We start from the raw sequence: 25,041 nt of genomic DNA, 5'->3' as shown, positions 1-25,041 counted from the left end.
TTATACACAGTCTCAGGAACCAGCGAGACAGCTGCACCGGTGTCTAGTTCCATGCGTATAGGTTTGCCCTCCAATAAAGGGGTTACCCAGTATTCATGTGAGCCCGCTGCCAAAGACAAAACATGCAGTGGCACTTCCTCTTGTGAGGAGGTGTCACCTTGATCATCCTGGGTCTGCTCTAGGGTATGCAAGGTTCCTCTTTTTGTCGGCCAGACCACAGGCCTCTTTTTCTTTTGTTTACAGGCATACTCAATGTGTCCCTTTTTGCCACAGTGTCGACACACCAGGTCCTTACACCAGCATTCTGATGCCTGGTGACCCAGCTACCACAGCGGTAACATTCTTGACTATGCACCGTTTTGTGGGTCAGTTCTTGTGACACTTTTTGCACCCTAGGGGATGCACCGATGTATTGTGCCTCCCTTGTAGCCAGTTCCATGGAGACAGCAATATCAACAGCCTTCTGTAATGTAAGCTGAGCCTCTGTCAGTAGGCGCTTCCGTATAGCTTCACTGCAGAGGCCATACACTAACCTGTCACGCAGGGCATCATTTAACATCTCTTTAAATTCACAGTGTTCTGCTAGCTTTTTTAAAATGGCTACAAATTGTACAACTGTTTCATCTTCCTTTTGGTCTCTTTTGTAGAACCTATATCTTTCAGCAATTACCAGTGGTTTTGGGGAGAAATGAGACCCCAGGATTTCCACAATGTCACTGTAAGATTTAGTCTCAGGCTTAACAGGGTGCAGTAAGCTGCGTAGCAGAGAGTAGATTTTAGCCCCTACAACAGTTAAGAATATTGGCACCTTCTTCGCTTCTGTAATGTCATTTGCAATACCAAAAAGCTCAAAACGCTCAGTATACACATGCCACTGCTCTGTATTCTCATCAAAAGGCTCCAGGGGCCTGGTCAGAGTAGCCATGATTTTTAGTTTCACTTTCACAGTCAGTGCAAACAAGCAGCTTTTTTTGTTTGTTTGTTCTTTACCGTGACTACTACTTCCTTCTGTTACTGGAGCAACACCAGGATCCCATCCTCGTCGCCAGTGTTAAGTCCTTGGGGCAGCCGGTGTAGGAAGCAATCACTTGAGGCCAGAGAGCAGGCAGCTAACCAAAACCTCCATTTTATTTACAGATATACAGAGAGCTCACTCAGCCGGTTGAAACCGGTTGAGCTAACCCATAATAATCTAACTCAGTTGCCATAGCAACAAAAACCATGACAACCAAATACACAACAATATGACATAGCTTAGGTCGGCTTACTGCGGTGTCTGCACTGCACTGCATTGACTTACCTTACTCTTCTCGGGGAACTGGAGTACCAGAGTCGACCAGAGTGCTTTGTGATCGATTTAGTGAGTCTTCACTAGCCCTGCTAAATCGACCCCCCACTTACTACAGTAAGTGTAGACATGGCCTTAGTCTCTCTGTGGTTCACTCCCCATTTGTAAAGTAGGTTAAGTGCCTCCTTACATTACAAGGGTGTTGTGCACATAAATACATGAAAAGATGGTGGGGCATTCAGTTAGACAGTGACGTGGCTCATATAAATATGTTAGCAAGATTTCAGTTCAGACTGTGAGGTCCCATCCCTACTGTAATATAAGAGATTTAAGAAGGTGTTCCAGCTGGCAGGAGCTGCAGAGCAGACAGGTGTTGTACTAACATTTGTAAAATCGTGTGAAGACACAGACAAAGGCTGATTGTAGATGAGCAAAGGGAGTGAGGGGGGATGGAGGGAGAGAGAGAGAGACTGTAAGGTAGTCTGGAAAAAGTCCATGGAGGCTTTTGAAACCACAGAGGAGAGTTTTGACCTGGATTCTGAAAAAGAAAGGGAAACCAGGAAGGTGGGAGCTGGATGAGGTAATGTGTTTGTTCTTTGTAGGTGTGACAAGTCAGGCTGGAGACAGTGCTGTACTGTAAGCGTTGTGGTGGCAGTGATGTTCAGATCGTCAGACACAGATGTGTGTCTGGCTATAGTAGGTTTCTCCATAGAACCAGTTAGAATAGCTGAAATCAATGGAAAGCCTCCTACTGTCTTAATGGACTTTGGATCAGCCCTTAAGCCAGGGATCGGGCACCTTTGGCCAGGGTCAGTTCCAGGGGTTTTGCCGCCCCAAGCAGCCAGAAGAAAAAAAAAAGCTGCAATTGCGATCTGTGGCAATTCAGCGGGAGGTCCTTCGCTCCAACCGGGAGTGAGGGACCCTCCGCTGAATTGCTGCCGAATAGCTGGACCTGCTGCCCCTCTCTGGAGTGGCCGCCCCAAGCACCTGCTTGCTAAGCTGGTGCCTGGAGCTGGCCCTGCCTTTGGCACACAGCCCATCAGGGAAAGCCACTCGCAGACCGGGCCGGTTTGTTTACCAGCCGCGTCCACAGGTTCGGCCAAGGGATGTGCTGGTCACCGCTTCCCACAGCCCCCATTGGCCTGGAACGGCGAACCGCGGCCAGTGGGACCTGCAATCGGCTGAACTTGAGGACATGGCAGGTAAACAAACCGACCCAGCCCGCCAGGGGGCTTATCCTGGCATGCCGTGTACCGACAGTTGACAATCCCTGTCTTAAGCAATGACATGGGAAGAGAAGGAAACATCAGCGGCATGGAGCTACCAAGATTACATGATAAGGCCCAGGATCTCTGCAGAACTACCCATTGATCCCTGCAAATCTCTGGGAATTTGTGAATTTTTTGAGGGTCAAAGCAAACCCCTTATCATTCCCCAGGGCAAACATCAGCTCCTTTACCCGCGGAGGAATGTGCCCATGAGAATTCACTGAGGGATGGGCAACGTTTAGGTCCAGCATAGAGAGAAATTTTGGGCCATGCTTTTTCTTTAAAAGAAAAAAAAAAGCGCCTATCCTCCAGTGACAGTGAGTGAAATTTACCTTAATTTCATTATTGTACAAGCTACCCAGGATGACACTGTCCCTTTAATTTTACTACTGAGTACTCTTCAGCAAGGCAGTTCAGCCTGGGCAGTTCTCTGTTCCTTTACCATTTTATTCCTTTCACTACCAAAACCTATTGTATATATTTCTTGAACAGTGGCATTCATCTGTAAAGGGCTCAAGCTGGTAATAGTGATAAGCCAGATAGATGTCATCAATAAATTATATGCTACTAAACAGAAAAATGTATTGCAAGTTTTTCAGAGGGAAGTGGTCTGTAGGCAGCTGCAGACTCAGAGTTCAGCCTTTTCAACAGAATGGTATTTATTGTCTTTCATCCTTACAGAGTTCAGACCAGAGGCAAGATTAAGGAGAGCTGCAGTGTTAGGCTAAAGGAAAACATGTAAGAACATACGAATTGCAAGCAGGGGTGCTGGACCAGGGGTGCTTCCGCTGATCCTGATTGCCAGACGGGGTCAGCCCCATCTTGGCCAGTGTCCATCTCCAGCAGTCCAGCAGTGGCATGAATCAGATGCTTCAGGGGAAGGTGTAAAAACCTGGCAGCAGGCAGATGCGGGCTCAACGGCCCCCAGGCTCCTGCCATGAATGTGTCAGCCTGATCTCAGAGTTAGAGGTTGGCTTAAACCCTGAATCACAAGGTTTAATATTCCTTCCAAAATTTGTTGTAATTACCGGGTAATTTGATACCTCTGGGTATTCTTCATAGCCATATAAATATTCAATCCTTTTGAAGTTCTTAACCTCAGTGACTCTCTGTGGCAATAAGTTCCACGCTTTAATTACATGTTGTATGTAGCCATTTATTTGTTTATTGGGATCTCATTTGTTTAAACAAGTAGGGCCTGTGTTCGATCTATTTTTCAAATGCCTGTAGACTAGACTGGACAATACAGTGAAGAACATGCTGAAGGGAACACCCATCTAGATAATGGGTTTTTTTTCTCTCTCTCATTTTTACTGTCAGTTACTTAGAGTTGCATGTAGTAGTCATCCTAATTAACAGAGATTAATAGGGCAGGAACCCTCTGCTCCTTTTACAAACAATTCCTATTACAGTACTTCCCATTCCTCAAATGTCTTTGCATGCTGACCTTCTCCCTTACTAGTACTAGCTGGGAATGAAGGAGTTGATATTAGATGAAGGAGGGGTGGCAGACTGATCTTGACAGTATTGATGCTTCCTGCTCCCTTTTCTTTGGGGGTGAGGGGTGTCATTCCTTTGACCACATTTCTCTTGGGCTAGCACTGCATCCACGAGTGCCTTTTTAAATTAACAGTCGCCTAGGTGCTTTCGATTCTCCTTTCATCTCGAGACTCTATCAGAGTTACCCTTACCTTTGTCGCCTTGAAACTGGATTATTGTCATAGACTTTAAATACTGGCTAGACTGAAAGACCACTCAGACACTACAGCTGGACCACAGTTAGCCACCAGGGAACATAAAACAGCAATTCTGCTGCAATTGTACCAGCTTCTCTTTTGTGCCCCAGTGAAATTCAAGGTGTAGGTTTTGGTCTATATGCCCTGGGTATCTGAGAGCCAGCTCACACCCCATGATTTGTCACAGAGGTTGGGCAGAACTAAGGCACTGGAGCTGACAGTGCTGATATTAAAATATGAGGGGCTTTGACACTTGAATGTGCTCCCCCATCCTGCACTGACAAAACTCAGATTTGCTCTCCTTTAGAGTTCAGTACACAGACCATTTTTTTCTAGGCATGAGGGGAGGAAGTGCATGGCCAAGGAGATTTTTGGCTGCCCTCCGAAATGTAGGGTTGGAATTACATTGTGCTTATTGGATTATCTATGTAAACTTTACAGAGCAGGCCTCTTATAAAAGTAAAACAAATCAACATGTGGCATTGGGATTCACTGAGACAGTGCTTAGATCTAAAAGACCCATGAAATAGGTATCCCATTCCTGGCATCTTAAATGCAGGTTCAGGACGTAACTGTATGAGAAAGCTGATATTCCAAGTACAATACCAATGTTATGGTGTCAAGAGGGAATCAACACAATGGATATATATGACCCAAGAACCCCTTAACACCATGTGGCAAGGGGGTTACAGGAATATACTGAATCTGGTATGTACATGCTGGTTCACCAAGGAATGTCATGTGAAGTCCTAAATGAAAGCTGGAGTCATACCGGTCATTAGTATTGTTGTGAAATGTATGTGAAGATACTATGTAAGGAGTTATGTGTATATACACTGAGCATATGTTCCTAGATTCTGTTTCCAGGCATGAGTCAACAGCAGAGGTGAAGAAACAGATTTTCTGTCAGACAAGAGCTGTTTAGTCACCGCTCTCTCTCTGTTGTAAATACAGCACTGTAAGCTAACACAATGGATGCACATTTAAAAATGAGGTTATTGAAGAGATGTGAAGTCAAGAGGGAAGAAGCAGACAGGAAAAAGAAGCTGTGGGTGGTTTATGCTGTCTCTGAGTGTAGAAAATGGATTTTGCAGATATAAGTAGAAGGCAAAGAAGACACCTAATCCTGCACCTAGGAAGTAAATGGGCAGTATGTTTACTTTCATGAAAATGGGATATCAGGTAACCTTGGTTGAAAAGCTGCAGAAGACATTGAGTGAGATAAACTACTTTAGACAGCCTAGCCACTATGGATGTAGAAGCCCTCTACACCAACATTCCACACAAAGATGGACTACAAGCCATCAGGAACAGTATCCCCAGTAATGTCACGGCAAACCTGGTGGCAGAAATTTGTGACTTTGTCCTCACCCATAACTATTTCACATTTGGGGACAACATATACCTTAAAATCGGCAGCACTGCTATGGGTACCTGCATGGCCCCACAGCACGCCAACATTTTTATGGCTGACTTGGAACAACGCTTCCTCAGCTCTCGTCCCCTAATGCCCCTGCTCTACTTGCACTACATTGATGACATCTTCATCATCTGGACCCAGGGAAAAGAAGCCCTTGAGGAATTCCACCATGATTTCAACAATTTCCACCCCACCATCAACCTCAGCCTGGACAAGTCCACACAAGAGATCCACTTCCTGGACACTACAGTGCTAATAAGCGATGGTCACGTAAACACCACCCTATACCGGAAACCTACTGACAGCTATACTTACCTACATGCCTCCAGCTTTCATCCAGACCACACCACACGATCCAATGTCTACAGCCAAGCTCTACGATACAATCACATTTGCTCCAACCCCTCAGACAGAGACAAACACCTACAAGATCCATATCAAGCATTCTTACAACTCAATACCTACCTGCTGAAGTGAAGAAACAGATTGACAGAACCATAAGAATACCCAGAAGTCACCTACTACAGGACAGACCCAACAAAGAAAGTAACAGAGTGCCACTAGCCGTCACCTTCAGCCCCCAACTAAAACCTCTCCAGCACATCATCAAGGATCTACAAGAATCATAGAATCATAGAATTCAAGATCAGAAGGGACCATTATGATCATCTAGTCTGACCTCCTGCAAGATGCAGGCCACATAAGCCGATCCACCCACTCCTTAGCAAGCGACCCCTGCCCCATGCTTCGGAGGAAGGCGAAAAACCTCCAGGGCCATTGCCAATCTTCCCTGGAGGAAAATTCCTTCCCGACCCCAAATATGGCGGTCAGCTGAACCCCGAGCATGCGGGCAAGACTCTCCAGCCATACCCTCTGGAAAAGGTTATATCATATCATTGACCCATTGTACTATTTACCAGTGTGGCACTTAATTGACCTATTGACTAAGCCCGTTATCCTATCATACCATCTCCTCCATAAACTTATCTAGCTTAATCTTAAAGTCATGGAGGTCCTTCGCCCCCACTGTTTCCCTCGGTAGGCTGTTCCAGTATTGCACTCCCCTGATGGTTAGAAACCTTCGTCTAATTTCAAGTCTGAATTTCCTGACTGACAATTTATATCCATTTGTCCTCGTGTCCACATTAGCACTGAGCTGAAATAATTCCTCTCCTTCCCTGGTATTTATCCCTCTGATATATTTAAAGAGTGCAATCATATCTCCTCTTATCCTTCTTTTGGTTAAGGAAAACAAACCGAGCTCCTCAAGTCTCCTTTCATACGACAGGCCTTCCATTCCTCGGATCATTCTAGTGGCCCTTCTTTGTACCCGTTCCAGTTTGAATTCATCCTTCTTAAACATGGGAGACCAAAACTGCACACAATACTCCAAATGAGGTCTCACCAACACCTTATATAACGGGACTAGCACCTCCTTATCCCTACTAGAAATACCTCGCCTAATGCAGCCCAAGACCGCATTAGCTTTTTTAACGGCCACATCACATTGCCTACTCATAGTCATCCTACGATCAACCAGGACTCCTAGGTCCTTCTCCTCCTCCGTTACTTCCAACTGGTGCGTCCCCAGCTTATAACTAAAGTTCTTGTTAGTCATCCCTAAATGCATGACCTTACACTTCTCACTATTGAATTTCATCCTGTTACTAATACTCCAGTTTACAAGGTCATCCAAATCTCCCTGGAGAATATCCCGATCCTCTTCTGAATTGGCAATACCTCCCAACTTGGTGTCATCCGCAAACTTTATCAGCCCACTCCTACTCTTGGTTCCCAGGTCAGCAATAAATAGATTGAATAAAATCGGACCCAAAACCGTGCCCTGAGGAACTCCACTGGTAACCCCCCTCCAACCGGACAGTTCCCCCTTCAATACTACCCTCTGCAGTCTCCCCTTTAACCAGCTCCTTATCCACCTCTGGATTTTCATTTCGATCCCCATCTTTTCCAATTTAACCAGTAATTCTTCATGCGGTACCTGAAGGACGATCCATCACTCTCACAGATCTTGGGAGACAGGCCAGTCCTTGCTTACAGACAGCCCCCCAACCTGAAGCAAATTCTCACCAGCAACCACAGACCACACAACAAAAACACTAACCCAGGAACCTATCCATGCAACAAAGCCCGTTGCCAACTCTGTCCACATATCTATTCAGGGGACACCATCATAGGACCTAATCACATCAGCCACACTATCAGAGGCTCGTTCACCTGCACATCTACCAATGTGATATATGCCATCATGTGCCAGCAACGCCCCTCTGCCATGTACATTGGCCAGCCCAGACAGTCTCTACGTAAAAGAGTAAATGGACACAAATCAGACGTCAAGAATTATAACATTTAAAAACCAGTTGGGGAACACTTCAATCTCCCTGGTCACTCGATTACAGACCTAAAAGTCGCAATATTACAACAAAAAAAGTCAAAAACAGACTCCAACGAGAGACTGCTGAATTGGAATTAATTTGCAAACTGTACACCATTAAATTAGGCTTAAATAAAGACTGGGAATGGATGGGTCATTAGACAAAGTAAAACTATTTCCCCATGTTTATTTTCCCCCCTTCCCCGCCCACACACACTGTTTCTCATAACTTCTTGTCAACTGCTGCAAATGGACCATTTTGATTACCACTACAAATTTTTTTTTTCTTTCCTGCTGGTAATAGCTCACCTTAACTGATCACTCTCGTTAGAGTGTGTATGGTAACACCCATTGTTTCATGTTCTCTGTGTGTGTATATATATATATATCTTCCTACTGTATTTTCCACTGCATGCATCTGATGAAGTGGGCTGTAGCCCACGGAAGCTTATGCTCAAATAAATTTGTTAGTCTCTAAGGTGCCACAAGTACTCCTGTTCTCTTTTAGACAGGAGATTAGCCTGTTGATTAAGTTTAGGTGCTAGAAAGTGTGTTATGATTTTGTTTTATGTTTAAGCTTTTGGGAGGCTAACAGGCTCCAGGTGGCAGGGAGCTGATATCAGTTAAGCTCAAACAAGACTCCCTTGTGTTGGAGGTGGGGGGGGATAATAATATGATTCACAGACCTGACTACCCTGAGAATGTCACAGGAACTCTTTGGGATGGGGATGGGGAGAGGAGAGGATGGGATGGTGGGGTGGGATGGTCAATGTATAAACTACAGAAGAGTCACAGTCAACAGCACTGACACACCAGTGTCAGTATGAAGTTTTGTTAATCAGACACAGGGTAGATATTGCAGGATCTTGTGGCAGGCAGCTCACTACTTCTGCCAGCCTGGGGCTCACCACTGGACAAAATAATGTGAGGGACATTGCTGCCTCGACGGTGGGTTTTTTTTTTTAAATAGCATAAAAACACCTCAGTCCTTAATTATGCTACCGTGTGAGCGAACAACCCGAATAGTAACTATCACCCCACTGCTGGGGGATGGAATGTGAGGGTTAAACACGGACAGCTCATTTTTTTAAAAAAGGTTCAAAATAGTTGGTCAACCATGCACATTACAGGCCCAAGAGTCATGGGACCCAGGCTTACTAGTTCTTTTAATCATCAAAGCTGGGTGGCCAAAGTTAGACACTCAAATAAATGGCCCATTTTGATAGATGCTTGTTGGAATTGTTATTAATATTGGCAATTATTAATATGGGAAACCACCAGACACCAATTTAAACATAATTTTTCTTATTAAACCCAAAGGCCAAATGACTAATTTATAAAATTGTTCTAAACAGCCTAAAAATAAGCAGCTACTGCACCCAATACACTAACAAAGTATTCATAAGCATGTGATGAGTATACTTACGGTAAACAGCCTGATTGCGGTGTGCACCAGGTAGGGCTGACAACACCTTCAAATTCATAATTCATGTTTAACAAACAAGTGATGTCGTTGCCAGTCACTGCCTTCAGCTGCAAACCAATTTGAGACAGTTCACCCTTGTTCCAGTCTTAAGCCCACTAAGATTTACAGCTGCCTTTCTTCCCAAGGCCTTTCCTCCTCTCCATCTTGCTGACCAAGTGTTTGTCCATTGCACCTAGGGTTGCCAACTTTCTAATGGCACAAAACCCACCCGCCTCCTGCCTTGAAGCCCTGCCCCTGCTGTGCCCCTTCTCTGAGGCCCCACCCCCTGTTCGCTTCCTTCCCCCATCCCTCGCTCTCCCACACCCTCACTCACTTTCACCAGGCTGGGGCAGGGGATTGGAGTGTGGGAGGGGTGGGAGGGCTCTGGCTGGGGGTGTGGGCTCAGGGATGAGGGGTTTGGGGTGTGGGAGAGGGCTCTGGGCTGGGATAGGGGTGTGGGGGTGTGGGAGGGGTGTGAGCTCTGGGCTGGGGGTGTGGGCTCTGGGTGTGGCCATAAATGAAGGGTTCAGGGAGCGGGACAGAGTTCCAGGCTGGGGCAGAGGGTTGGGGGGGCAGTTAAGGGCTCCAGCTGGGGGTGTGGGCTCAGGGGTGGGGGGCCAGGGATTATGGGTTTGGGATGCAGGAGGGGGCTGCAGGCTGGGGCCAAGGGGACCCCTCCTGCACCCAGACTCCCTCCCAGAAAGAAACTCAGCTAACAGCTGTTCTAAGGTAAGAATTAGGCTGTTTTGAATTAACTTCACTATATTCTACATGTTTTAAGACTGAAATGTAACCACAGAACAGCTTTATGTTAGTTAAAAGGCGAGTTTAGTACAGCGTTAATAGCCTCGATGCCATAATTGTGATAATTGCCCAACAAAAATCGCAGGCAGACAGCAATTATATTTTTATTATTTATACTTATTTATTTGTACTAAGGTGATACTGCCCATGTTCATCTGGGGTACCAGATGTCAGTGCCTTTTAAATCTGGTATTAGACAGAGTTGTGTTTTGGCCCCTGAACTCTTTTACTGGGCAATGGATTTCATAATGCAGCATTCCATCAGGTCTATCGGCATTGAGACTGATGATCGCTCATTCACAGACCTTGACTACGCTGATGATGATCTTTTATTACAGAGCCCCGACAGCATATGGAGACACTCCAGCATATGGAGAAGGAGTCAGCTAAGATTGGTCTCCATGTTTTATGGTCAAAGACAAAAATGGAAAAATTTAAGCCCAGGCCCACCTGCGACTCCAATCTCTTTTAACAATGAAACAGCCAAATCAGTTTACAGCTTTTGCTATCTCAGTTCTATACTTAGCAGCTCCTCCAATTCTCACATGGAGGATCTCCATCAGATTGGCATCGCAGCATCTGCCCTGGGCCATTTACAACGGATATGGAATCAACATCATTGTAGTATGACAACCAAGTTCAGGATTTATTCAAGCTGTGTCCTTCCCATACTTTTGTACGGCTGCAAAACATGGACACTATGCCACGCAGACTGGACAAAACTGGAAGACTTTCCACACAAAATGGCAATGTCAGATATTGGGCATAAAGTGGAATGACTTCATCTGTAATGCAGATGTTTATGGTCATTCGGGTTTGCAGACTACTGGGGCCATTGTCCACAGGCGGTGCCTTACACGTTTCAGACATGTTGCAAGGATGCCACAAGACGTTCCAGCAAACGCCATTCTCCGGGTGGCTTGTAGCATCCAGGATAAAATTCCACCAACTGAGGGGTGGAGGCGACCCAGCGCCCCCCCCCCCATTACATGGGTTCATCAAGTCTGTTCCAATGTTGGACTCTCAGGCCGGCAAGCCTTTGCAGTTGCTCAGGAATGCAACAAATAGTGAACGATCACTACAGCCAACTAGCTGGCTAAGCATTGAAGAAGAAGAAGCATTTGAATGAATCATTTCTTCCAATCCATGCAAGTGCCTGTGCATTTGCCAAAAGCCATTTAGATGAATCTGCGTCTACCATCCCTAAGTTTAACCCTCCTTGGAGAGTCATCCTAATGGGTAACGGTGAACTTAGTATCACTGGCGCCTTCATCTACCATTTCATCCTCAGCACATCACCAATAGTTGCAGATGCTGTTATTAAGGACAGGCACTTCTGACTGTGCCTCCTTAGTCCTCTGTTAGAGTTACAGGGCTTTTTACAGCACTGCAGGTGCCCTCCCTAAAGTCCAATGGTGTCTTTGTATCTTAGTAAAATGCCAAATACACATAAGGACACAACTGACTTGCACAGAGCTTTCATCAGCAAACTCTACATGATTAAATTAATGGAGCTGAATGAAGGTACATTTACTTTATCATGCTTTACTTTCCCTTTCTGTGCGTGGCTGGACTCAGGGAGAGGGGCAGTGGTTCAGTAATTCCCAATGGTAGCATTGCCACCGGTCCTTATCCCCTCAGTCAATTGGTTACTAGTTGGTTGAGGCCAAAGTTAATAATGATGCAGGCAGTTCAGATAGGACTTCTTCAGCTGAAGGATGTTTAAACTATGTAGGCAATTGCTGGCAGGATCATGGCTCCTTCACTCTATTAATAGTATCAGAGGGGTAGCCGTGTTAGTCTGGATCTGTAAAAGCAGCAAAGAGTCCTGTGGCACCTTATAGACTAACAGACGTATTGGAGCATGAGCTTTCATGGGTGAATACCCACTTCGTCTACATGCAGCCGACGAAGTGGGTATTCACGCATGAAAGCTCATGCTCCAATACGTCTGTTAGTCTATAAGGTGCCACAGGACTCTTTGCTACTCTATTAATAGTTACTAAATGTGGAACATCTCTTGCATGGCAAAATAAATGCACAGGCACTTGCATGGATTGGAAGAAATGATTCATTCAAATGCTTCTTCTTCTTCAACGCTTAGCCAGCTAGTTGGCTACTTTCTCCTAGCATTCTGCTTCTGATACAGGCACACACAGCTGCGAGCCAAGGAATGCCTTAACCCCCTGCATTGCAATCAGTTCCCAGGGAAACCCCTCTTATGCACAAGTTAGTCCTTGTTCAGGCCTTCCATGTAGCCTCTGATTTCAGCTTCTATTATTTCAGCCATCTTACTTCACAAAGGTGCTTAATTGCTTTTTTCATTTAGCCAGAATGAAGGGCAGCAAGCACATGCCTCAGCTTCAGCAAGGTCTATGATTGCCCATAAATCACATACACTTGCTGGCAGGTTCCAACACCCTCCGGCATAACAACATATATTCTGAATGTAGTGCTCACGCGTCGAGAGATGTAGCCTGGAAACTAATGTGTAAATTCATAAAGATTTCATTGGTATTTATACCTACATAGTGTAGTGCCCAGTAAAGTGCAACATTGTTCAGTTCCTACTAAACAATCTTTGCTAGGCATTCATGATCTGAAAGCTGGATGGATGCTTTACTGCTATATTGAATCTAAAATGACTCCCTTTAGTCATTCATTAGTGAAAAGTAGCAGATACACTACAGAACTTCTTAGAGCAAAACACTTGAATTTTGGCCAAAGCCTGAACAAACAGCCTTTGTACTGTGGTTCTGTAAAGGGATCCAGGAAGAGACTTCCCCTCCCCGAGCCACTCAGCGCTGCTCCAGTGTTAGTACTGCAGGCTCAGGGCTGCAGTACTGTCCAGCTCAGCTCTATGCTTCCCCTTTTCAGAGGAGTTTGGCCAATAGCTCTGCATAGCTAAGGAAGCACTGGCAGCACTCTCCTCCCAGTTCTCAAACTGCTGCACACTGCCACTCAGGGTTGGGCTACACTTGCAAGTTAGAGCGCATTAAAGCAGCCCCAGGCACCCTAACTTATGACCCGTCTACACTGGCAAGGCATTTAGAGTGCCTGGACTCTGCAGCTGGAGCGCTCCTGGTAACACCTCCATGAGAAATATAACGCTTGCTGCACTTTGATCGGCCTCCAGAAATGTCCCATAATTCCCTTAAGTGAAGTGGTCACTCTTGTCATTGCTTTGAACTCAGCTGTAGGAATGCGGCTATCCCCTTTCAAAGTTCTGTTTCTGACAGCCGGCATGCTTATCTGCTCTGGGACAAAGCAACCATTAGTGCGGAATGTTGCTGCTGTGAGTGTGTATGACAGCGAAGCAGGGGAGGAGGGGGAGAGGGGGCTGCTGCTGTCTAAACTTACAAGACAGCATGCTGACATGCTCTGAGCCAGGGGCGGCTCTATGTATTTTGCCACCCCAAGCATGGCAGTCAGGTGGCATGCCTGAGAAGGTCTGCTGGTAACGCACATTCGGCAGCATGCCTGCGGGAGGTCTGCAGGTCCCGCGCCTTCAGTGTACCTGCCGCCGAATGGCTGCCAAAACCGCGGGACTGGCAGACCTCCCGCAGGCATGCCGCCGAAGGCAGCCTAACTGCCGCCTTCATGGCAACTGGCACACCGCCCCCGCCCCATGGCTTGCTGCCCCAGGCACGTGCTTGCTGCGCTGGTGCCTGGAGCCGCCCTTGCTCTCAGCCCCCCCCAAAAACCCACTCTCTCTCCCCCCACATACACACAACACAGTCCCTGTCACACTCCACCCTCCTCCCCCCATTTGAAAAGCACATTGCAGCCACATGCATGCTGAGATAGCTACCACAATGCACTGCTCTCTGTGGTGTTGCAAGAGCTGTTAATGTGGCCACACCAGTGCGCTTGAATCTGACAGTGTGGACACTCGGCAGCGCTTTCCCTGTTGTGCTCTCCGAGGGCTGGTTTAACTCGCAGTGCTCTACATCTGCAAGTGTAGCCGTGCCCTCAGAGCCTGCAATGTGGCACAGAGGGTGTGTGGGGGCTTGTGCCAGGTTGACCTGTGCTGCCTCATCCCATGCTGCAAAACTGGACTGGTTTTCTCCTGCATTTAGGGGTGGAGCAGAATGTTGTCCTTAGAAGTTTAATTTTTGACAGTGTAATATTACAGTACAATAACTGAAGAAAACCTCTATTTCTTGCAATGAGAGCACTGCCGTATTGCTGCAGTATTGAGAATTGTATTTCATTTACATCATTGTGGTTCTGAAAATGAAAGCTACATTATTCTTTTGTTTTCCTGTGTGATGCTCTATGAAGATCACAACTTCTTTTAAAGAATGGTGCAAGTCATTCCACTTAGGAAAGAAACAAAGCATCACATACCAATTCTGTAAAGAAAACATTTTATTTAAAGTGTTAAATACCATCACCAGAATGAATTTGATTTACATTAGTTGGTGTTCATTACAGGCCTAATCTGCCCTTTTTTCCCCAACTGTAATTCCCTTTAACTTTTAAAACGTACTATGTACAAGACAGCAGTGATCACTGGAATAGTGCTATTTACATGACTAAATCATAAGTAGAGTTGCAGATGTGTGACAATTAAAAAAATTACATTAAATTTTAAAATAAATACTGCATAATGCAAGTATGTACAATCCTTCCATATGGTCGTATCCTCCTTTTCAAAATTAGAAATAATTTATAGAGGCATATGCATAAAAGAATGTGTGACTGCATCTGATAGTATTAGGAAAACAGTTTTGTACTTTTTTTAATTCTGGGGGATATCGTAGACTGTATGTCTTTAGCATTTATTTGTTGCTGGTACACAGGTGTCTAAATTATTTCAATAAACATAGTTTTACCGGTCTGTTCATTAACTTAACATTCATCCATCATATAATCTCAGAATGACAAGACACAGTCTTGATGTGTATCATATTGCACCACATAAAGGAAAAGGCATATAAAGTGATACTGTTGTTACTTTTATGAAACATGGACAGTTTTCTGATGGGCACCATTAATAGATTTTCAAACAAAATCAGAATAATTCGGTGTGCATGGCCTTAATTTAAAGTTAAATGCAATGTGTATTTCTAAAATTATTGCAAGTTTTCACCATTAAATAATAATTATGTATTAAAGGCATATAAAGACCAAGAAAAAAAGAGAAAGTTTATCATTAAATGTTAGCCAGTTACCTTCCCTTTAAATATGAGAAGTGAATGCGCAATCTAGACTTGCAGCCCCACCCAATGGTAGTAAATGCCTACTACATGGCGACAGATATTTTATAATCTGTTGACTTTGCATTTAGGCTTGTGATGATGGTGTCAAATAACTGTTCGATGGTACATCTTCTACTTTCTTTAAGGCAACTACAAATCAAAGTTTGACATTTTTATGGCAGACCGATGTTCACTAATTACATTGTTACCATCACAAATATAGACCATGAAAAACTGAACTTTACAGCAGAAGAGTTATGAAGAATTAATAATCTTTGTTGGTTATCATGACTCCAAATATGTAGCAATTTGTTTGTCTCAGTGCAAATGAAACTGCTGAAATTTAGTTCCTAAAAATCAAACATTTGGTTCATTTTTTTTCTCTCTCCAAAACCTTCAAGAAATTATAGTTCAACCCTTGAATGAATGATGCTGGTGCTGAAAACAAATTTATTGAAGACATATTACAATGGCCACATTATTCCAGTATTTTTGCTGTAGAATTCAATTTGCAGGTGAGAAAAAAATGAAAATAAGTTACCATGCACTGTACAATTAATTGCAAAAAGTTCAAATATCTTCTTTATCAAATACATGCTGAATTACTTTAATGAATCCCAAGCCATGTTGCAAAATCCTTTTCAACATGCTTGAAAAAAGTAAGCTCTTAAACAATATTTTTGACCAAGAATTCAGAAATGCAAAACAATCTGCAACTCTGAACCAAATATGGGGCATAAGCAAGTAATAAGTCAAAAGGTAGCAGTTTTAGGATATAATGGATCATCCTGGAAAATAAGAGGGAGAAAAAGAGCCAAAGGAAGATTCAGAAGAGAGAGAAAGGAGGAAGAAGTGTACAATTTGCACATAATGTTGAACTTTACAAGGCTTGTACCTTTTACATTTAAATAAATTTAATATATTACACTTATTTCTTGTCACATAAACAGAATTTTAAATATTAGCTAGAAATTATCTTTTATTTTTAATATCTGTCTGCAAAAACACAGATCATGATTGGTTTAAAGAATGATAAACATGGTGTCTTTGTATCACCCTGTTGCATTCTCTCCCCTTTAAAACCATGCACTAGTGAAATTTACTTTTAAAAATAATATAAATTGTTGAAAATGGCTGATTTATTCTTTTTTTGCAAGTTGCAGCCCCAAGAAAATAATTTAAGTGTTCAGCTAAATCTGTGTCCATGCAAAAAAGTTTCTTTAATTTCATACAGTACAGTTTATCCAAAGAATTTTATTTTTCAAAGACTCCTTCATATCTGGGGTTTCACTGTAGCGATAGCTGGAGTTATGAAGCCTGCCACTATAACTTTTAAAGCATTCTAGTACAAACAGTTTTCTCTGGTCTTTGTTCCATATGACAGCTGACTTTTCTTTTTCGATGGTCTTACATTCTTCTGTTGTTCTTCTGATGTCTACTATTCCACTGACTTGTAACATGGCTTCATAGGGGAGGAGTGTAGCTCCATTTCTGTGGCATAACCAGGCTTGGGGTAGGGGCAATTAAAAGGGAGCAACAAAATAGATATGCCATTGAAAAGGACTTTTGTTGCATGAAACACATTGATTCTTTTAGTTTAATCCATGGCTTCAGATTGGACCAAAATTTAAGTGTCACTGATCTCCAAACCTGTTAGTTCTTTACAGCTCCACTCTTTCACCTGAGGGCCTTCCTTAGTGCACAATGTGTGCAACTTCCTCTGAGAACACAGGATCGCTTGGTAGCCCTAGAAACAGGCTCAGAAGACACAACATTAAGCATGCAGTGTTACCAGGGTTTGCGACCTGTAATTTTTTTTTGTAACGCTGGTTGCTATGACAACAGTTTCACAGCTGCTATGAGCGAGCATAAGAAGGTCCTGTTGAACTTTCAAGAGATGACTGGGAAGCTCTTCTAGTCAGAGGAGCCAAAGTTGGATCTACTAAGGAGGAAGGGGGGAAAAGTTTGAACCATCCAATCACCATATTTGACAAGTCCAGTTCATCTAAAAGTATCTGTGCCACTCCCATAAAAGATTTGTGATCCATACGTCCATAGTCTCCCCAAACAATTATCTGTTGGTAAAGGAAACAAAAGATAGAGACGTTTCAGCAACAAATATGAAAGCTGTGATCTGATGCAACCAATTCTTCAGATGTAACCAGTTACCTATTCACAAACAACAACCCTAAAGAAAGATGGTCTGTTGGACTTTTGGCATGGTCTAGCCCTGGTTCTGCTATAGTGGTGCAGCCATAGAAGTCCTCTGGGCTGTAAACCTATTTAATCATGTTAAATAAGAACTAAAAGATTGAGACCCAGTGTGAAATGAGCCCATTTATCATCCAAATACATCCAAAATATGCTTGTACTAATGCCACCCACACAGTTTAATAGGTGGCTGAATCCACAAAGTGCTGGACAGCTTTGGAATGGAAGAGGGAATATACCGAGAGCTAGATCCCCCCTCTCCCTGAGCACTCCACCACCTACTGCCCAGCCAGAGGGAGATGGGAATAGACTGGTTCCTTGCTCCCCACAATCATTAATCTCAACAAGGGTCCAGGGTTTCTTGAGCCTCTTGCTCCATTTTAGCTGAGCCCACCTGCCCTCCCAGTAGTTATATAATATAGGAACTGTGTTTCTAGGATGCCATGGAACTGTTTTAGAGGTCAGGAAGGATTTTTTTCCCTGTCTGTGTCCAACTGGCTGAGGCTTATTAGGTTTTTTTCACTTTCCTTATAGCATCATGGAGACACAGTCAGGTTACACAGGAACAGGAGTTAGAAATGTGTATGAATGTTTAGTTCATCACAACTTGCAACCACTGTACAGTGCAGATAAAAGGCCAAACGGGCCAATGACTAGAAATCAGAGAACTGGGATTTCGTTGGTGAATCTCAGACCTATGGGAAAAGGGGAGACCTGAAGACTTTGCAGACTTTGAAGACTTTTTGGTATCTTCTGTCCCCTTTACAAGAGGGGAGGGTGAGATGATTCAGCAAAGTGAGCTGAACCATAGGGGTAAGCAGTGGAAAGTCTACCCTGTGTTAAGGAATATCTGATAGGAGCCCTGTAAACCCCACACTGGACCCAGTTAAAGGCCTAGTACAGGGAGATGGGGAAGATAACACCCCACTTCGATATTAAAGGTTAATAAAATTGTGGCCTTACAATTAAATCCATCCCTGTGCCTGTTCTCATTTGCCTGCGTGTCCTGATCAGTGTTCATGCAGCACCTCTTACTGGCTAATCATCAATAGAGCATAAGTCATTGCTATGGTAGCCATCTGCTCAGCAAGGCTTTGAAATAACAGGACTCGTAGAACGAGGCATGGAAGGAAGTCTTGGGCTCATTCAGTGAGAATTGTACAAGTGACACATTTTCAGATAGACAAGAATATTGATGTAAATTACCTGTAAAACTTTTCCTTGGGGGCTGTCTTCAAATGACAAAAGTTGCTGATAAAGAGGTTCAAGCGTTTTTCTTGCTACCTTTGTTTTCTTTTTGGCTATGCAGGCTCCATTTTCTAATAGATACACCTTTACATATGGTGCTTAGAGGGGAAGAAATGAAGAAGAGTAAGTGAAAGGCTAATCCAGATTTTGCAAGCTAGCTGCAATGTTCTATCGCCTTTTGCTGAGTCCTGTCATTTAGTAGATAAATACCTTAATTAAACAAGTGCTCAAATATAGTATTCAGTAACTATGAACCTTTATCCTTATGTAACATATTCATGTCTATCAGATTACAAACCTTCTCTATATTTATCTCTCTTTTGGTACTGTCTACTTTATGAATCAATTCAGTTTTTTAACTGAAAAAAATCAAACATTTCTTCAATGAACAGTATGTGCCACAAAACTGATCCAAAGCCCCTTAAGTAAATAAAGGACACATATTTCAATGGGCTTTGGGTCAAGCCTCAAGTAGTTTATGCTTTCAAATAATCTGCAAGACAAAAAGCTGTGGAGAGAAAGATTCTAAACTGATTTCTATTTTGACAGAAGAACTTGCTAAACATGTCACTGGATTGTCCCCTTCATTCAACACTGTATACTAACATAGTAGGACAATATATTGTAAAAAGAGAAGAAAATAAACATCAAGTATCTGTCTGCTTTCTAAGTTATGTATCTGTTCCAAGCATTTTGTTAACTTCCTCCTCTCCCTTAAATTACTTATGTCACATCTTCAACACATGCTTCCTTTCCCTTCCCTATAGCCAAGGAGGCATTTGCTGTTATTAAAATAGCTGTAGTCCTTTACTGCGAGCCCAGAGCACAGCACCACCAAAAACATTCGCTGTTAACATTTTTTCCGGACGTTGGGGCTGAAATGAAATCTTTTTATGTACATGTACAGGTCAGTACATTTTTACTTTGCAATGTACAACCAATGCTATAACCCACTGCTATTGGCTATTTGTTAATAGATTTCACTCAACTTGAACAGTGAAGCCTCAGAAATTTTTCTGCAGACAAAACTTAGTGTGTTAGAAGGTATTCCTATTCACATAAATGTGTTCTTCTTTTCTTACCTGGCAGTGTCTTTGAACCTGGTTTTACAACAAGGCCACGAGCTCGTATTATTTCTACCTCCAACTGTCCTTTTTTGTCCATCATTCCTACCTGGATATCACCTGGGAGAGGAAAATGTTGAGACATTGCAATTCAAGAACATCCAATCATGTATAAACTAGTGACATGTTATGGAATTAATGTATGACATCTTCTTTCTTTCACATAACACCAACAAAGTCAATAAGGAATTAACTATAATAGATACTTTTAAAAGATTTTTTCCCACTGCTATTTGAGGTCCTGTATAGTACAAAACCCACTACAGATAATATTCTCATCTTGGTTTCTCTCCCCTAATCCAAATTAAATTTCGTTTCCCCTTTACATACACTTCAGTGAGCTAAGAGTCACTAAAAGAGCCATTAAAATACATTTGTAAAGCTGTTGCAATCTATTTGCATCATGCTTCTAGTTTAAAAAAATATGCATTGAAAGATGTTTGTACATTTAAAGATTATATGAACAATAACTACAAATGTTTGCATTTAAATAGCACTTTTCACTTGACAATCTCCAGCTGCTCATACCAGTGGGTAAGTAATAATATCCCCATTTTACAGATGGGAAACTTAGGTACAGAGAGATTAAGGACCGAATTTTCAAAACCACACCTCTAGTTTTGAGTATCTGAATATTTCAGTAAGTAACTTTAGTCACCTAGGTCCTGATTTCAGAGCTGTTGAGCATTGACAATAACCAATTTCATCTGAAGATGAGGTCGTGATAGGTAGAAGACACTTCTGAAAATTTGGCATTTGGTGACTTGTTCAAGATCACACAACAAGTCCATGGCATGGCTAGAACTAGAACTCAGCTCTCTTGATCCCTATTACTGTTCTTTAATTACTAGATCACAAAGATTATGCTGAAACTGCAAGACATGAATTCTTACCCATAGATGGTGTCGCCAGTGTTTGGCGTCCTACTAGCTGGGCAGGGCCAAGTCCATCTAGAAAATCACTGAATTGGCTGTCAGAGGCCAAGCGCACACCTGGGAAGATCAGACTAAAGGAAACAGAACAGTTTAAATTACCAGTTTGCAAGCTCTTTTTAACAACCTCAACCAATGGCAACTCAGGCTCCAGTACACAGTTGATTAGGATGATCTAATTCTCATGTTCTTTCCTCCATTATGACATTTCTCCATCTTACTCCTTTTTTGTTACATCAAAGATATTGTTAATTCCTGCGGTATTAATAAGGGCGTGGATTCCACAAGGTACTTAAGCACATATTTAACCTGAAGCATGCGAGCAGTTGCATTGAAGTAAAGTTTTTGGCAAATATTTGTTTACATTTTTAAATGAACTCACTTTGACTGTGTTTGCTTTCTACAAATACTCAAGCAAATGAATGCAAGTAATGTCAGAAATGTTTGGTGAAATAGTGAACTTTAATTGAGCATGCAAATATTCATGGAAACAATTTTCAGAATCACATGCATGTGTATTTGCACCTGAAAACTCTTCTTATCTAATCAGGGAAGAGAAATGCACCATAAGGCTTATATAATTAAACAAAAGAACTCATATTTCATATACTAAAATTTGCCCGTGAACAACTACAGACCAAAAATTAGTCACAGAAATTATCTGGTTAATAACTAATACTTTTGACACAATCTTTCTGTGGATGATTTATGAACAGAAAAAACAGGAAAAATGGGTCAAATTAATTATTCATTACAAATTATTTTCACAGCTCTAGCCACATAAAAATTATGTACTTTGATACAACAAGCTCTGTAGAGTATATTGCTTGGTAGAGTATACCACATTCACATAAACCATACTTTGTAAGACATTTGTGTAAACTATTTGTGCAGATTTTATTTAAAGAATTATTTAACTTGGGCCCTCTTGAAAAAGCAAAGTGTAGGAAGTTAAAACCATAGGGCCAAATCTTTACTCTTGCCCATGCAAAAACACACAAAGGGTCACCCTGATGACTTTCTAACAGGTTGTGTCAGTATAGGCAGGGGTATTTGGAAAAAGAAGTAGGTTCAGATTATAGAATGTGTGGATCATAGAAGATGTGCTAGAGGTCCTCTGCCTGAAGTAGGTTTCACAGAATAGAAAGACTCCTAATGGCAGATTCTCCACCAGGTTACAAGAGGTACGATGCACTTAGTACACCCATCTGTATTCCTCCCAACCTGTACACTCAGATCCTATACCGACTGAGAACTATCTGCAGGTCTTAGTGATGGTGCTGCAAAGTGACACTAACAACTGACACATAGGCGGTAGGAGATTCCTCCATATACAGATCATAGAAGAACATTTTAGACATGCATCCGACGAAGTGGGTATTCACCCACGAAAGCTCATGCTCCAATACATCTGTTAGTCTATAAGGTGCCACAGGACTCTGCTATTTTAGACATTGTTTTTACTCGGAAAACCTCCCACAAGCAAACTGATTTAAATGGGAGTTCTGCCCTGAGTATGGACTTTAGGATTCAGCTCCTGTTTTTTTATAGGACTAGTTTAGTGGAGAAACATAAGACAAGAACATCATAACCAGTCAACCTTACTCACTTTCCCTCAGAACTGTAGCTGTTCATGCTGCCATCTGTAGATTCCCGGCTGGCCTGACGTGTCATCCAGTTTCTCATTTCCACAGCCAGCCCAGTCTCTGTGCTTCTCTGGACAGTGCTCCGCAGCTTCTTACCACCGGCTTCTGTAAAAACAGACCAAAACACTTAGTGGTATCTCACTATAATAAATAGATTTACTTAGAGGGCAATAATATAGACAATACACATTATAGAAGGATGCCAAAGTAGGAATATACAAATATATATTAAAAATATTGTGCACATATATTTGAGCAACAGACACTTTGACACAACAATCAGCAGACTGTGATATTGTATATCTTTTTAAATATATTGGTTCTACGAGTTGCTGTTTTTTATGCCAGCTTTGAGAGAACGAGAACATAAAAACCCTTGAAATATATTCAACTCACAAAGGTAATTAGATTTATTACATATACAATTGAGTGTACTTACAAATATTTTGTCCTTTCTATCTCTATACTAAATGTAGACATCAGTGCTTACATATGTTCTATTTTAATTTTAGATACTGAGACAGACAGATAAAGAAGAAAAAACGAATAAAGTAGAATTTGGGTGTAGTGATTTGACATTAGGGATTATAATCTATTCTCCAGGTGCCACACTTGTTGATAGCTTTTTTGTCAAGGCTAAGTACTGAAGCGGCATAGAGAGTGAACTTCCCTCTTTCATGACTAGAGGTGGTTATTCCAAGTTATGTCTGAGGTGCTATAGTATCTCTAATTCCAGCGAAGGGTGTAGGGAAGCTTGAATTCCAGTTGCTTGGCCCTGATCTATGGATAAATAGCTGACTTCAGCCTGTATACTGCCCAAGGCTTTTACTTTTAATCACTACAGTGATATGATGAATAATAGGACAATTAACTTTGCTGCAAAATTTTGGCCACTCATATGAATTTAGCATCCAATAAAGCAAAATCAGTTTTTGCTACATCAAAACTAATTACATCCATCAATATCAATAAACATAAATACAAGAACTAAGAGCTTTGTATTAGATCTGAAAAATGAAGGGCAAAGGGTGACAACTTCATTTATATCTGCTTGTACTGTTCCAAGTGTCTACTGGTTTTATTATTTAGATTAAACTAATGGAAGTTGACAGCCAACTTCCAACATTGGTCCAGAATTGATCTAAAATCCAGTTACTATGACAGGAACAAAAGAATATTCTTACACAGCTACATGACCAAACAGGCATTTATCTATTGTACATTGCATTACAGTGGAGGCCACATTAAAGGTTCACAATATCGGAAACCCCATACTCTTCACATTATGAGATATTACACTCTTAAAAAAAATGTTCTTTTCCCCATTCAGTGTTAGTTTTTGTTCAGTTTATATTCAAGTACTGATCATTCCCAAATCAGTGTTGTTATACTCTCTAATGCAAACAGGATAGAACACTTCCACTGTGCATGATTCTACAAGGTCACTATAATACACCTTCAGAATGGTCTTTTGGTCTTGTCGTTAACTGTTATTAATCATGTAAGGAAGAGTGACAATTCTAAATCTATTTGCCTTGACTCTTCAACAAAACTTACATTAAGAATGAACACATATGTCACAACTTGATTTACTGCAAAATTATGGAAGAGGCAAAAGAATCATCAGAGCAACAGCTGCTCAAGGCTCAGCACATGTGCACCTATTGCACCAGCTGTTCTGAGTGTGGCTATTGTGGTTTCTCATTTTAAAATATTCTTCTTTTCCCCTATCCATTTTATCTGAAACAAGTGATTCAGTTCAGATGAGAGGCCAGAGTGATGGCTGAGTGGAAGAAGGAACATTGCTGTTGCACGGAAGTTACCAGTCCAAAACTAACCTAAACCTTTATGTGTGTTTATAGGTTCCTAATCTGGAATAACTTTAAACACCCTCATCATCCCCAGCCCTTGATTGGGGTTGAAAGAAAGTTGTATGAGGAATCATTGGTAAGCGCTCAACAGAAGTCAATTTAGAGTTGTCTTATGGTCTCAAAAGAGACTGTCTGTCTTCTTAACTGCACAACACCACACCTTTATTTTTTCTGGGTATTTCTGAGCAGCTTCCTTTTCTCTTTTCCTCTCTGTACTCACTTGTATTTGCATTAGTGACAGTTATGTCTGTGCACCCATAAGGAGAATATATCCCTCTGTCTTGCCTCTTGTTACTCTGATAATTCAAACCTTACTATTTTCACCATTAAACTGTTATTGTTGTTAAGTGACTCATTGTAAGATACAACAAATATAAAACCCATAATAGTTGCAATTCATATTTCATGTGATCATCATTTATCTAAGAAAAT

The 25,041-nt window shown here is 42.1% G+C and overlaps 1 protein-coding gene and 1 long non-coding RNA gene across 15 annotated transcripts in view; one reads left to right on the top strand and one right to left on the bottom strand.

Moving 5' to 3' along the window:
• The first annotated feature begins 1,265 nt into the window (after positions 1-1,265).
• On the top strand, positions 1,266-3,711 carry LOC120396679. Its single transcript, XR_005593297.1, has 2 exons — positions 1,266-1,405; positions 3,238-3,711. It is a non-coding gene; the product is annotated as an uncharacterized LOC120396679 (long non-coding RNA).
• An 11,015-nt stretch (positions 3,712-14,726) lies between these two features.
• Positions 14,727-25,041, bottom strand: part of RIMS2 (regulating synaptic membrane exocytosis 2) — a 787,778-nt gene continuing 777,463 nt past the window's right edge. For 11 of the 14 annotated variants that reach the window (XM_039525808.1, XM_039525806.1, XM_039525807.1 and 8 more), the window contains 5 exons: positions 22,702-22,843; positions 21,054-21,166; positions 20,119-20,220; positions 18,995-19,134; positions 17,434-17,652 (listed from right to left, as the gene is read on the bottom strand). In XM_039525808.1, coding sequence (XP_039381742.1) covers positions 17,434-17,652; positions 18,995-19,134; positions 20,119-20,220; positions 21,054-21,166; positions 22,702-22,843 — 716 coding nt within the window. Of the gene's footprint in view, positions 17,653-18,994; positions 19,135-20,118; positions 20,221-21,053; positions 21,167-22,701; positions 22,844-25,041 lie in introns of all 14 variants that reach the window. The other 3 variants (XM_039525805.1, XM_039525817.1, XM_039525818.1) reach the window with 1 other exon arrangement.

Source organism: Mauremys reevesii, linkage group 2, assembly GCF_016161935.1.
Source record: "Mauremys reevesii isolate NIE-2019 linkage group 2, ASM1616193v1, whole genome shotgun sequence".
NCBI classification, from domain to species: Eukaryota; Metazoa; Chordata; order Testudines; family Geoemydidae; genus Mauremys; species Mauremys reevesii.
This window is presented reverse-complemented; position numbering and strand designations above follow the sequence as displayed.